The sequence below is a fragment of the Malurus melanocephalus genome, unplaced genomic scaffold, assembly GCF_030028575.1.
Source record: "Malurus melanocephalus ecotype Western Australia unplaced genomic scaffold, MMel_1.1 scaffold_161, whole genome shotgun sequence".
In the NCBI taxonomy this organism is placed as follows: domain Eukaryota; kingdom Metazoa; phylum Chordata; class Aves; order Passeriformes; family Maluridae; genus Malurus; species Malurus melanocephalus.
Window position 1 is genome coordinate 208,238 of NW_026623393.1, and position 14,813 is coordinate 223,050.

At 35.3% G+C, this 14,813-nt stretch overlaps 1 protein-coding gene across 1 annotated transcript in view; it reads right to left on the reverse strand.

Moving 5' to 3' along the window:
* The window catches only part of ATG2B (autophagy related 2B), a 46,464-nt gene that overhangs the window by 19,215 nt on the left and 12,436 nt on the right, over positions 1-14,813 (reverse strand). Inside the window, exons 9-26 of the mRNA XM_057371896.1 lie at positions 14,319-14,473; positions 13,471-13,582; positions 13,057-13,318; positions 12,044-12,194; positions 11,389-11,481; positions 11,034-11,222; positions 10,583-10,856; positions 8,822-8,927; positions 7,591-7,783; positions 7,298-7,440; positions 6,026-6,183; positions 5,606-5,778; positions 5,145-5,295; positions 4,094-4,293; positions 3,259-3,339; positions 1,359-1,465; positions 1,012-1,104; positions 255-325 (exon numbers count right to left, since the gene is read on the reverse strand). Of these exons, the coding sequence (XP_057227879.1) occupies positions 255-325; positions 1,012-1,104; positions 1,359-1,465; positions 3,259-3,339; positions 4,094-4,293; positions 5,145-5,295; positions 5,606-5,778; positions 6,026-6,183; positions 7,298-7,440; positions 7,591-7,783; positions 8,822-8,927; positions 10,583-10,856; positions 11,034-11,222; positions 11,389-11,481; positions 12,044-12,194; positions 13,057-13,318; positions 13,471-13,582; positions 14,319-14,473 (2,712 nt within the window). The remainder of the gene's footprint in view (positions 1-254; positions 326-1,011; positions 1,105-1,358; positions 1,466-3,258; positions 3,340-4,093; positions 4,294-5,144; positions 5,296-5,605; positions 5,779-6,025; positions 6,184-7,297; positions 7,441-7,590; positions 7,784-8,821; positions 8,928-10,582; positions 10,857-11,033; positions 11,223-11,388; positions 11,482-12,043; positions 12,195-13,056; positions 13,319-13,470; positions 13,583-14,318; positions 14,474-14,813) is intronic.

The window sequence follows — 14,813 nt, forward strand, 5'->3', positions numbered from 1 at the left end:
CAAATACCCTTATTAAACTGTAACAAGGTACTAGAGGAATTGCAAAACGCCTTTCTCTGACATACTYCTGGATCCACAAATCCAAACTAGAGTATACAGATTTTTATCAACTCTGCACTATGCTCTCATAAACAATTTGCTGCTCCTTCTCTACTCAGAGCTCTTCTTCCATAACCTTTATAAATGCTGAACATGCCTGTAATTTTGTTTCATTAGGCTCTGAAATTGATTAGTCACACCTAAAGCATCCTTACCTCTCTGGAGGTTCACCATAACAGTGTTGCACTTGTCAGACAAATGCAAAGCAGCTTCATCCAAAATTATCCTAAGAGACAAAACCAAATGATGAAACAAAAATGCTACAGAAATGTGCAATTAGTCAGTCAAAAAATCAGTATATAAAAAAGAATTTAAAACACAAATATAAATATAACTAGCATATCTTAAATCCAAACTCTTCACTTAAATCTTTCATAATTTCTAAATCCACGGGCAGTTGACCACCAAGATATTTTCYCATCACTAATGAATGTTTTACTTTTCCACTTATATATTTGATCCTTCCTAGAATAAGATATAATGCCTTAACCCGCACAGGCCTAACAGAATGAGTATTCAAATAAAGTTGCAARGAAAAATTGTTAAAAGTTACAGCTATGTTCATTAGTCACTAAATATTCAATTAATTAATATAGTGTCTCCAAGTAATAAATAATAAAGAATCTTAAGGCTTTACTAATYCATGAAATAGACATAACTTCATTTCAGGACATTTCAACCTCATTAAAAATGCAGGGTTGCTTGTTAAAGAAAGCAGTCCAACTGAAAAAAAAGAAATACAATCATTTAACCTAATAAAACAGAAATATTAAACACGAGCAAAGTGTATTGCAAAAGATGGAAACCAGTGTGATCATTTTACACAACACAAATACTTCTGAGGTCAAAAAAGTAGACAGGCATTACAAGTTTTACAGGAGCTTACGTAATTGACAATCACTTAAATCATACCTGAGAGTAGAAGAGGATTTATCTACTGCAACACTGCTGGAAATGCTGAAAGTTTCAACAGTAAGTAGAGATCTGACTGGCAAAAACAAAGGCCTAATAACAAATAGGAAAAACAAATTAATATTCCATACATATTTAGAAGTTCACTCAAAGCCTTATAGATCATCTAACTTGATCTTCCCAGACCTAGGCAAGCCATATTCCATTTTAAATTGCTTCTAGTTTAAGGGATTTCTGTTAAGCCTAAAAGAGCCTAAATAAGTATTCTTCACGTATGCAAACTCAAACATTTCTGTAGGGTAAGTACATAGCTACAGCACCAAGTGACACACTTGCATATTACTTACCTGTAATCAAGAGCACAACTCCACAGATGTACATGGAAAGTTGTAATTGTAGCTGGAGGACTATATCCCAGAACAGGCTCATCAGAAATATTCAAAAAATATAAAATCTAAAAATCACAAACATATTAATACTTCAGTATCTGTTAAATTAATGAACTACACATCACAAAAGACAAATTGTTGTAATTGTAGCTGGAGGACTATATCCCAGAACAGGCTCATCAGAAATATTCAAAAAATATAAAATCTAAAAATCACAAACATATTAATACTTCAGTATCTGTTAAATTAATGAACTACACATCACAAAAGACAAATTCTGGAACAGGTATAACAATAAAATGTTAGATTCATAGAAAGAAAAGATATGAGCAGTCTCAGATATTCAAAGAAGCTTACTCAATATGTTTATAGAGAGAATTGTAAAYAAGACAAAAAAAAATACAAAATACCTGCAGCTTCAAAGCTATGGAAAGGACCGATCCACAGACACTCAAGTGGCTCCTTGTACAAAGCCTCACAATGCATTTTTTAAACACTGCCCAAACACAGCCTCATTCATCCTTCTTTGTAGCTGTTATTATAGTGTTTACATTTTCCTTGCTCTCTATCTGAAAGGTTAACTTTTCTTGTAACACTGTACATTGTTCAAATTATCTTCAAATTTTTCTTGGGGGGGGGGGGGGGGGCGGGAAATATGCTCAGAACCATGTGCAAATTCATTGCATAAACAAACTTTTCATGTATTCACATATAAAACTTACTCCTCCTCTGTAAGATCTCTCACAGCTTCCTTTTAAAAAATGTTACACTATAAAAGTCCTTCTTAAAATATTCCATGCATGGGGCATACCATCACCATCACTGTTAGTCTTTTGATTTTTTCTTCTAACTGCCTCTTTGGACAATTTTTTATTTGACCCCCTCCCCCTCCAAAAAAGATTGCCACGATGCACTTGGGAATGTTACTTGAGAAAAACTTCACAGACAAAGAAGCAACATGGTGTAAAGCAGGATACATAAACMCACAGAAATATGCTGAGGAGAAGGCAATGACACAGCAGAGTCCACAGCCCCAAGTTCAGCTCCACAGAGTTAGACAGTAACAATGCATGTAAAAATYAGCGTATCATACAGACTGAAAGATAAACAGGAGAAGACTGAATGTCAAGGGTTACTATCTAATCCAGTATGGGGCAAGTACACGCAACTATACTGCTCCCGTGCTAATGGCATGTCTTGCCTTGTGTTCACACACAGATCAAGGGCTCCAGCCCTGTCTGCTATGCTGTACCTCTGCATCCACACCTGCAAGTACAGCCCTTTGCACAAACATTTGTGAGTGAGAACTGCTGCTCACTGCCTCCCTGAAGTCCCCTACTCCAGTACTGCTATTCTGGCAAACCAAAACAGGAAATGTACATACAAGTGAGAAATGAGACCTGAAGGACAAAGTGAGCAGAAGGGAAAAATACAGAAATGCTTTCCATACTGCAAGTAACACGTCTGTTTGTTTTGAGGGTCTTTTTTAACTTCAGAATTATTTACATACTTGAATAGTATTGCACTACTGAGATTTTTCAYCTGAATTTTAAACAAAAGCCAAAACCCAAACCCCAAGAGAACCAAGTAAACTTCCCCAGAGCCTCCCTGACATGTCATGGGCAGAAAGTTAGGATCAAGAGTGGAACTGTACCAAGTGAACAGACAAAAAAGAATTTAAAAGACTATCATCCRTCAGTGGTCTCAAAGAAAAACAAGAAAGAAAGAGTAACATTTTCAAGAGCAGAGTCTGATAAGGCAAAGCTAACAACAAGATTCTCCATCAAGATTTAGTTTGATAGTTAAAGCAATGAGACTGAAATTGAAGATGTAGTTGAGAAAACTGTAGCAACCTGACCTGTTCATGCCAGCTTAAACCAGAAGGCAGCACTCGGTGCTGAAGGGTGGCTCCTCGTAGTCCAACAGCAACCAGAAATTCCTGCACAACAAATTGCATAACTTAGCTTATATGAAACATATATAACTATTTCACATCCAGGTTATGAAACACTGTCATCCTTGTCCTCCCAAAAATTTCCACGTGTCTAGGAAAACCCTGCTTCCCAGTACAGAAACCCTGGATAATACAGTATCCTACTTTTTACAACAGGATGGTTAAGAAATGGCAGCTTTGTGGTGTTGGTAAGAAGGAATGCTGCCTGTACACCAGTGCAATGTAGTTCACATGGGAGACAATTGAACCCACATAACATTTTGCTGGTCTGCAGACCCCTTCTTAGGTAACTCCACCAACCTGTTTGTCACCACCTAAGATGTCTTCCAGCCACACTAGTGAATGCTACTGTCATTTACCAGTGTCATTACAAACAGGGAAGCATAGGCTACCTATTAGATGACACTACTAGTAACTGCAGTCTAACTCTGTATTTGCTCTTGCCTGTTTTCACACCAGCGAAACTCAAAAAAAAACAGACAAAAAAGGCCAACTGTCAAAAAGATGCATTCAATAAAGAAATAATGTGATCAGCAAAGTGAAGCATTGCAAAAATTAGTAAATTAAGCTGCCACTTAAATTTTACAATCCACCCAAAAGATTCTAACACAAAWTTATAGTTTGAAAATGAATGTCTCAGAACTATAGGATTTCCTCATCTATAACCGTTCTAATTCCGTGTGCAGTTGCTTCCATATAAACTGAGATAATTAAAACAACAAATATAAGTAACACAAACCTTTGTATTGCTCTCTATTTTATCCGATTGGATTTTGACTGCAACAGTCAGCATACTTGGACTATCCACTCCTACACCATCTGAAGTAGTCCTAGTAAGACCATCTTCTTCAGAAAAACAAATAGTAGGCTCTAACCAATGGGGACGTATTGTGCTGGGCAGTCGTACTTCAGAGGMAGGGACAACTCCATCTACCAAGCCTGCAAAGAGATTTTGGAATAGATTGCCAAAGCTGTTACTCATGAAATGTTAAGGAAAACTCTTTTTACACTTAATGCCTACAATATTATTTTAATTATCTAAGTTAGTCAGGCATACTGACAACCAAAAACTGTGAAGGGAAAGTTATGGGTGATCCAGTATTTAAAACCAGGGTTCTAGCCATAATYTTCAATATGACTATTAGGCATTGAGTTTTTCATTTGCCTAACAAAACGGCCAAGTTGAAATAAAGGACAGAAATCTCCTACAGGTTAAATGGAGAGATAGGAACATGTATCTTTTCTTCATTTTACGAGATAGTGCCAGGCTAACTTCTAAACACGCAATTACTAAGCCTTGCACTGAAACATGAGTACCATGGATTCAGAGGCATCTGAGGGAGAAACCCTAAAAGGTTTGACTACATAGGGATTACCAAACTTTCACCAACTATACAGTCAAAATTCTTCACCTGGGGACTACAACCAGCTACTCAGGAAAGACACRACAGCCACTATGAAAACCTGTAGCTTTTTTAATTAAACAACCAATAACATGAAGGAAGTATGTATTTTCATAGTAAAGAATAGGTTGCACACCTAATTTGCCAGAGGACCACACTATCTTTAAAGATGAGCAGTCATGAAGGAAAGCTGGAGTTAAGCTGTAACTAAATACAGCTATCCTGAAGYTGCATTACTGTAGAATCTGGAAACATTAGCCATAAATTATATCCAKTGCGCCAGATGATACACCAAGAGAAAAAAGAAAATCCAGCCTTTTTCCTAAAAAGCTCCAAGCTTATTTCATTTCAAATTGAGTACCAAGGCCACCTCAACGTCACCCTTACCTTGATGATATAAATTGAGGCTGCTAGAGTGGAGACAAACATAGTGTCTGTCCTCAAAGCCTTCATATTTAGTCACGCTGAAAAGGGAACCACTGTTGAACTCAAACCAAAATTCACCGTATTTTCCTTCCAGTGTATTCCCATCATCCTGCTAAAGGAAGAATAGAAATGATAAAATTATTGTTTGCTGACAGTTTGCTGCATTTAGACAGTCTAAACTAACACTTGCTACCAACACCTGTCTTCCTGCTTCCATTTCAGTTACTCTTATGTGAAGCAAAGTAACCAGAATTTGCAAAATACTCCGTTGCATTATTGTAGTATGTATGATGTATTACCCAATAGTATAAAGATTACCGAATTACTGTTAAAACACTAGTTCCTTCCAGATAAGCACACACAGCATGAAGCAGATTCATGGTCAGAAGAACAAACAACTTTTTCCAGCCCCAGAGTCTCACCTTTACATCTGTGAATATTGACACTAATCCATGTGTCACATTTAGCAGAACAGACAGAAAGCTTTGTGAGTTCTTATTCTGCGAGTCAAGCTTTTTCCTTCTGCGTGAACGATAGTTTGGATCAACAGTGGAATAATACTGAAGTGTCTCTTCCTCAGATCCACTTTCATCATCTAACAGAAAAAAATTCAGAACATCTCATTCTCTAGCTAGTACACATTTTACGCCAATAACTGTTTTTCAATTGGTAACGCAATTCAATTTCATACTTATTTAACTCAATTAAACAGTAATGTACCTTTATTTTTTTCTTGGTTTGAGTTTTCTCATAAATTTACAGAATCTTTCCACTAAAACCTTAATCACTTCAGCCAATTATGTTTCTATAGCATTATGATTCTAGATGATTAAGTATATTACCATAATGAACTGCAGATTTAAATTGACTAAAGCTGTCTTTACTGAAAGTGTTGATGAGCTGGCTGGCCACAGATAGTCCAACACCATAAGAGAGGTTTTCAAATGTTTCTACAGGAGATGGAGCTGTGGGTTCCCATAACAATAAATCATTGCTGATCCTAAGAAGAAATACAATCTCATTACACAAAATATATGACTATATTCCCACTTCTTATTACACCAGTCAAGCATAATTCCTTTGCAGAATTTATAAAYAGATTCCAGATTCCATAAACAAAATAAAGAAAATATAAGTTCAAGAGCACAAGAAAGAATAATACGTTCATGAATAAAAGCAACAAATAATGGAAGTAACTTTGATATGTGCGTACCATAATTACAGAATAAAASTCTAATGTGTGACAGTGACACAAAAGCAACTATAATAGGTAGGTATCTATTAGCTCAGTAGGTTGGAGGGGGAGTGGAGAAAAAMCTGTTTTGATCACATCAATTTTCAACTAATTTGCAGGAAACATTTATTCTTTTGCTTTTAAGTGAGTGTATCCGTCAGGGTGAAGACAGATGTGACATTCAGTACAGAAGTATTCCAACAGAATATTCAAAGGAAGGTTCTGCTTTGCYACTTTGGAAGTGAAAATACTCTGGAAGTAAAGTAATACCCACCAGAGACTAAAACAGATCAGCATTTCTCTTGCATATTGCATAGCACAGTACCAATCTAATAGTATTTTGTTGTTTTTCACACAGAAAACTAACAGAAATAAATGGTGAACACCCATCTGTAAGCTGGGTTCTTTCTCTACCTTTTGTAAACCTTTGTGAGGCTTACAAAATTGGGTTAGGGTTTTTTCTCTGACTGCCTTGCAAATGCTAGATTTTTAGATGGAAAGAATRAAATTGAGCACAATAGTTTTTGAAGTATGATGATCTGTTTAAAGAAGAAATCAGAAAGATCAGAGCAAAATGAAACATTGCACAGAGATCTGAACAAAGTATTCACTGAGAGCCAAAGACTATTTAGCTTTACCTTTTGTTCACAAAATTTGACAAACACTTTTTAGMAAACAGCTGCCATGGCACCAATCAGGTGCAGGACACAATGGTGTCATTAACTTGGARAAATATTTACATAGCACTTAATGTTTTTAAATAAACTATTAAAATTAATTCCTGCTATACCTGCTYTGACAGTTAGACAGTTGTTTTTATCAACAGTGAACACAGAACAAAGTACAGGTCATGATAACCAAGCAAAATAATTACACTTGCCTGTTGTAAAGCTTTTCATAAAAGCTTTTGTTTGGTAATGTTAAGTGAATGTTTGGCAACATGAGTTCCAGGACATAATGGGAATTGCTAATTGTTTTATCCTGAAACTCAGTCATTTCAACTACATCCCCTGGCATAACCATCTGAAAGAAAGAAAAGAAAAAAAATTAATTTAAAAAAAACCTAACCCAAAACAAAACCAAAAGCGGAAGCCAGAAGTTGCACACAAAGTAGTGAGAATGGATTCATTTTGTCTACCATAAGCACAAAGCAATAACAAAATTTTATAGTACCTCTTCATTTTCAAACATGACCCTACGAGAAGAAAAAGGAGAAGGCTCTGGTCTTCTAATATCACAGACATCCTTCAAAGAATGAGACCCTCCTTCTTCTTCCTCTTGAAAGTTATTATCACCTTCTTCCTCCTCAGCTGCTATCCTTTCCAGAATAGAGTGCACAGCCAGAGGGTTTATTTTCAAAACAATCCTGACATTGGAGAAGTTATGCAGAATAAGCCATTAGAGATGCTSATAATGTTTATATTTATGCTCTGTCACATGTCCCTTATTTCTACTGGCTTGCTATTAAATACACATAAACTAAATACCTCAAAAGTCCGGGGACTCTTTTATTAGATAATAACRTATTTTATTACCCAAAGTAATACTACTAAGAAAAAGCCTAACTTATACATACAAAGGGACAAGTACCATCAGGTGAAAGAAAATGTTAAGTATCTGCTTTTTTCAACTCTATCAGGTGACCATATGGGAGACCTAAGAAAAACCTAGCATTCTCCCAATATAACSCTTGTTTCCCTAGACCATTAACAGATATTAAAATATGCTCTACTGCATGCTGCAGCATATTACATGTAAACACTGTTATAGAAAAATTCATGCCATTATAGAAGAGAAAATGTCCATATAAACTTGCTGTCAGAAAGCCACTAAATTTTGTGGCAAAAATGTACACAGTAAATGCTGTAGCAAATCTAAAATAGCCTCTTTAAACATCTTATTAATGCTTCAGCTGCCTGGTCTCCTCTTCAGTAAGTCTGAAGTACTGCATTACCTTGCATGTGATATAAGCTGCAATAATTCAGTGATAATATAATTATTCTTACTATTGTTATGGATTATATTAATGTTTTGAGGCAAAACTCAGCTAAGATGGCTTGTTTGGTATTCCGTCATGAATGCAGGAGAAAAGGCAAAGTATCAAATAAAATGAGAGAAAGTTTCAAGTCTAATCGTTTACCTAACTTTCCCAGAAATTTACTCAAGTCCATGCAGAAGCATATAGAAGTTTATATATTAAAAACCATACTGTATTATCGTAAATGTAGAAGCTTCAGGGTGCGTTTTTATAAATTCTTGAGATCTTTTTAATAGTTACATGCACTTTCTTTGCAAATTGTTTTCAAGATTTACCACACAGGCATTCTGGATTAAAATTAGAAAAACAACAGTGCTTCATAAAAATCTAATCAATCCACATTAAAAAAAAACAAACTTATTTTACCGAGGCCAGTCAAAATTGTCTGCTGATGATGTTATATCTCCATCTGTGCCACCAGACACCTGAAAAAATTTTACTGGTGTTTCTGCATTATCTTCTTCAAATGAACCTGAATAGAAAGAGATTTATTAGAAATTAACAGAGGAATGACAACTGCTAGCTTCAGGTTAGCCTCAGGTTGGAGTCTAACAAGACTAATTTGTCAACACTACTTATTAAGCTACTTAGGCAAATTTTGTAATTTCTTCTTCCAAAAAATTAATACTAACTTTTAGAAACAAAAATTATTTCACATTTTCTAGCTAGCAGTAGTTAGAAAATCAGATGCTTCTAATGCATAGATATGTGCATTTAGATTTATAATATCATTGTATTTTGTCAGCCTTGATTAAGTACTGTATTTTGTCAGCCTTGATTAAGTACACAAAATGAGACATCAGCAGAGAAAATTGCAAGTGTAAATCAGTCTCATAGATTTATTGCTTTGAAAGATATTACAGGCATGAAATTATTAAAGTTTTTCAATTACAGTTATTTGGGGAATCAATCTCAGAATCACAGCACTATTAGGGTTGGAAAGGACATCTGGAGATGATCTAATCCAACCCCTCTGCCAAGGCAGGGTCACCTAGAGCAGGTTACATAGGAACACATCCAAGGTGGGTTTAAACGTCTCCAGAGGGAGACTCCACGACCTCCCTGGGCAGCCTGTGCCAGTGCTCAGCCGCCCTCAAAGTAAAGAAGTTCTTCTTCATGTTAATGTGAAATTCCTTGTGTTTTAATTTATGGCCACTGCTCCTCATCCTTTTGCTGGGCACCATTGACAAGAGCCTGTCGCCATCCTCTTGGCACCTGTCTTGGAGATACTTATGTATTTATCAGATCCCCTCTCAGTCTTCTATTGCCCAGACTGAACAGACACAGCTCCCACAGCCTCACATTATATTAAAGATGCTTTAGAACCCTCTTAATTTTTGTGGCCTCTCCAGTAATTCYTTTTCTTTCTTGTAGTGAGGAGCCCAGAATTGGATACAGCACTCCAGGTGTGACCTCACTAGGGCCAAGTAGAGGGGAACGATCACCTCCCTTGATCTAATGGCCACACTCTTCCTGATGCACCCCAGGGTACCACTGGCTCTCCTGGCCACAAGGGCAATGCCAGCTCATGGTCAGCTTGTCACCCACCAATCCTCTCAGGTCCTTCGCTGCAGAGCTGCTCTCTGCTAGCTCACCCCCCCACCCTGTGCTGGTACTTGGGTGTTCCTCCACCCCAGGTGCAGCGCCCTACACTTCATCTTACTGAATCTCATTAGGTTTCTCCCCACCTAACTTGCCACTTGTCCCACTGAAAGGCATCACAGCCTCCAGGTATATCAGCCACACTTCCCAGTTTTGTACCATCAGCAAACTTGCTGAGGATGCATACTATCCTTTGGTCAAGGAAGGGATGCTTCATTTCTGTATTAGTCTTCTAACTTGCACAGCTGTAATAACCCCCTACAAAACTTAACTTGGGATAGAGATCACAGAGAAATTTAAACAAACCCAAGAATGCCACCACCCATATACATTTCTTTCTAGCAGTATTGTTTCAAATTATGTTGGTATTTACGACAGAACACAAAATTACACTAGAAATATCCACTCGAAAATGCAGGTGGAAAGACACTCCCTGTGTTACTCCATGCGAGGACCTTTTCTCAACTACAAAGTACCTGAGAAAATAAAAAAAAGGACTTTTGAACAGAATATTAATATTCTTACCAATTAGCTCYTTGAAGGTAAGCTCTAATTTAATTTGCTCCGGAGTTGACCCTCCTATAAATTCAGTTTTAAATTCCATATCTGTAAATTCAAGATGAAGAATCTCCTTCTGAAGTGATTTCTTAAACCATGGTCCTCTTTCCTGATCTGACCGTAGATCAGGTATTGGGAAGCGAACGGAGAGATTTAATGCTGGGGCAGTGACTTGAACTGAAACTCTGCAGTTTGCAGGAGTATGTGAATCATCCAGAAAAACTTCAGTAAATGCTTTATGCTAAAAAGAGAAACCAAACAAACAACAAAAAACAAAACACAAATGAATGTGAATTAAAAAATATCTACATCAGAGAAAAGAGCTAAAAAAAAAAAATCAAAATCAATCTCAGGCTTACTGTCTTCCCCTTGCAAAAAAGCTCGGCAAGTTTATTAATCAATTTCATTTTAAACTTACCAGACTTATGTGCTTATTGTAAGAAGCATACATGTGAGATGCCATCATTTCCACTGTAGTTAGTTTCTGGGGTTGAAGTAAGGAATTTAATCTGTCTACAATACTTATATCCAGCTCACAAAACACTGGACTTAACTTTATTTGTAACTCTGCTTTCTGTGGAACAGAACTGAGTCTTCCTTGACTACCCTGAAAAGAAAGAAAAACAACTAAAATCTTCAACACCATACAGTGAAACAAATTATAATATGTAGGAGTTAAGAACTCTGTTTTACAGTCAGTTTTCTGTTCAATTGAACCAAATTAGACAAAGGTTATTATACAGAAAYTTGGTCTTTTTAATCTTCCACCTTACCTGAGGTCCTCTATTATCTAAATGCTTATAATGCAGCTGAAGGCATGGCATAGAATGAGAATCATTTCTTTCTTCAGACTGAAATGTCAGCAGCTTCAAGAAAAAAAAGTTTTAAATGCTTAATAAATAAGAAGTAAAGAGTTGCCACAGAAAAATGTATTTATGACATTTTACCTAGAACAGACAGGTAACCCCACACTGAAGTCAGTGAACACAGCCCCAGCTCAAGTGTTTACTGAATCTACATATTCAGCTACCTAATTGGATGCCTCTATTAAAAGAGCTGGAAGAATAATCACCACCCCAAGAAACCTTTGCATTGCTTCACTCCATTGGTTATTTCTTGGAAAACATCTACTCTAACACCCAAACCAAGTTAAGCAGATTTAAAAGAGAAGCAACTAAAAAAGTTTGGCTACTTGCTGCTGTTCCTGTCAGAYATGAAAGAAGCTAGGTTTCCTATCTGAGCTCAGAATAAAAATTTGAATTTTATTTTAAAACTGTAACATTTTAAAAATGTTTATTTTTATGTTTATTTTTTTTCTGAATACAAAATATTAAGAAACATTTAAATTACAACTATTTCAAAATGTAGCATTCTTCAGTTATACAATTAACATTTCTTTTTTATAAAATCCCTTTACTTTTTACATACCTCTGTGTAGTGAGGCTGCATGGAATGAGAGTCAGTAGAAAAAAGGCATTCAAGGAACTCCATATCTCCAATGGATAAGTCAGTACTAAAACTTCGAGAGGCAGTCCTTTGTCTTTGCTCATAAGACACTTTAATGCCAGTACCTAGAAACCTGAATTATTAAAATTATGAATTATTAAAAGTAGCACAAAACAGAAACAATGATGAAAASTCAATATTTAAATATGCCAGAAAAAGATCACTACAATCTTTTTAATATCATTAAAGGTATCATAATTTCTCAAAAAATATGAAAATATCTAATTATAACTGATTTAGCAACAGAGACAATGGAGCTCATGTTACAATTTGAACAATGGTCAGCAAAGAGAAACTTGTAAAGAACATTTTAGACATCTAACCTGAGATGCAATCCACATAAMACTAACATCCTTAGATATGACAATGAAAAAGTAAAATGTCTTATAAAGCCTAAATCATATACATAAGRTAAGAAAAGGTACATACACCCTTAAATGTTTTACTTCATACACGGTACTGGGATGGTAAAAATTTCTGCAAAAAACTGTTGCCTGACTTTATTATCTTGTTCACACTTAGGCTTTATCCCTACTGATATAAAATTTTGCACTAATTAAAGCCTTAAGCTCCTTCTAGCAGTAATCACTGCATTGGAATAAAAAAGTCCTGTAAAACACAGCTGTTTCTAAAGAAATAATTTACTTACTTGACTCTCTAGACTTATCATATAAATTGCACCTAACTTAATTCATCTACTAAAAATCTACTTGATTTTAATATTTATTCTCTTGTCTTCTTCTGTTTTAATTTTAAAAACAAAAGAAGTCTTGGACAATAGATGTCCAAATTCAAGACTATTCTGAAATTAATAAAGAAATCTAATGCAATTCAAATATTAAATGACACAATTCCTATGGAAATAAACTTACTTTACTCGAATTTACTTAAAATATATTTTTGTTAATTATATTTATTAATAAGCAAAGTTATACCTAAGGTGATCATGAGAACAAGCTTCTGCAAATACTTCTCGGAAGGACAGAAAATCTTCTGTTGAAAACTTAACTGGCTCAATCTTTTCTATTCGGGCAAAGAAATCCCGAGCCATTGGTGTCAATGGGTTAAGRTTCAGTGAACTTTCAGGTGGGGGTAAAGGGTCAATATGAAGTACAGACACTGAGAAAGTTCCAACTGCCAGTCTAAAAAGTAGCTCAGGTCTGGATTCATCCACAGAAACAGATCTGGATGGAATAGCTGAAATACAAAATTAAGTTCACGTAATTTTTCAGCAATATCACATTTATAAAATCATCTTACTTTTGATTTTTATTTCTTTTTACCAAGTTGCTGCACAACAACTCATTTTCATAATTATCTGGGAGAATTATCAATCTGTTGTTACTTACATGTCCTTCTTAAGGAAGTCTGGTGAACCATATTGGCTGTTAGAGAAGAACCTCTTGGAGGCTGTAATTCTTGTTTATTACGATCAAGAAAATCACCCCAAGTGGGTTGCAGCTAAAAAAAATATRTATGACCTTAAATTTGCAAGGATTGTTAGACATTAGATCAAACACAAATAATAAGGTAAGTGAATAAAAAACTCCAACATGCATAAACAATCAACAGCATGTCATTTCATGGAAGAATTAGCGCCCAACTTATTAAGGTAGATAAGTTTTACTTTGGGACACGCTTTTTAATTCCATGAGCATCTACACCTATATATTTTTAAAGCTGAAGTTGCACTCCCCATAACCATATGTTGTCTTGTTCCTCTGTAAAAAGTACAACTATTCTTCATGGCTCTCATTAAGGAAAACATGAGCTACACAACAGATTTGATCAAGATGGTGATAACAACAGCATAGATTTTATATTGTTGGAGGAAAAATGTAATACAACATTTTGTAATTTTTACTGTCATTGCCTGTGTAGTCTATATTATAAGAAAACCAGGTGGCAAAGATRCAGTAATTAAGAAGAAAATAAATCACAAATCATCCTATATAAGCTTCAAGGCATTTGAAAACACATTTCCTAGATTAGTAGCCAAATAACTGAGAATAATTCCAATACCATTTCCATAACAGAAAATGAAAATTATCAGCTCTAAACATTTCAATTTTACAACATTTCAATGTTCTAAAATTTTGCAACAGTTCCTGACATTGTAAAAAATGCAGCAGTTATGAAACAGTTCCAGGCAAAAGTGTTGATTTCTAGAAGATTTCAAATGCAGTTAATACAATACCACTGTAGTGCTCAATGGAGATCCTGCTGGTGTAGTTGTGTATGTACTGGYTAAAGACAAGTCCAGATCCATGGTTGGAGGGTCTCCAAGAGGTGGTAGGGAAGAAAGGCTGTGAGACATGTCCATTTCAGCCATTGAGAAGAAAACTTCTTCTTCTAATAAAAAACACAGACAAGAAAGAGTTATTTTCTAATTTAAAAAATAACTTTACTTCTAATGGAAATGTATTCTTAAGTCCAGAAATCTAACTGCTAGTTAGAATAACCARCTAAATACATCATTTACAGAAGTTCCAAGTTTTCTTGACATGAGACTAGTTGTGTCTATGGAGAAGGATTTAAATAAAAATAAAAATCAAAAGGAAAAAACCTCACAAATATTAAAACAGTTGAATATCTCATTTTCATATTCAAGTTGGCATAATTTCTATAAAATCAAACATTATTTTGACAAGTCATATTTTCACATTAAAAAWAATTAGCAAAAATGTATTCA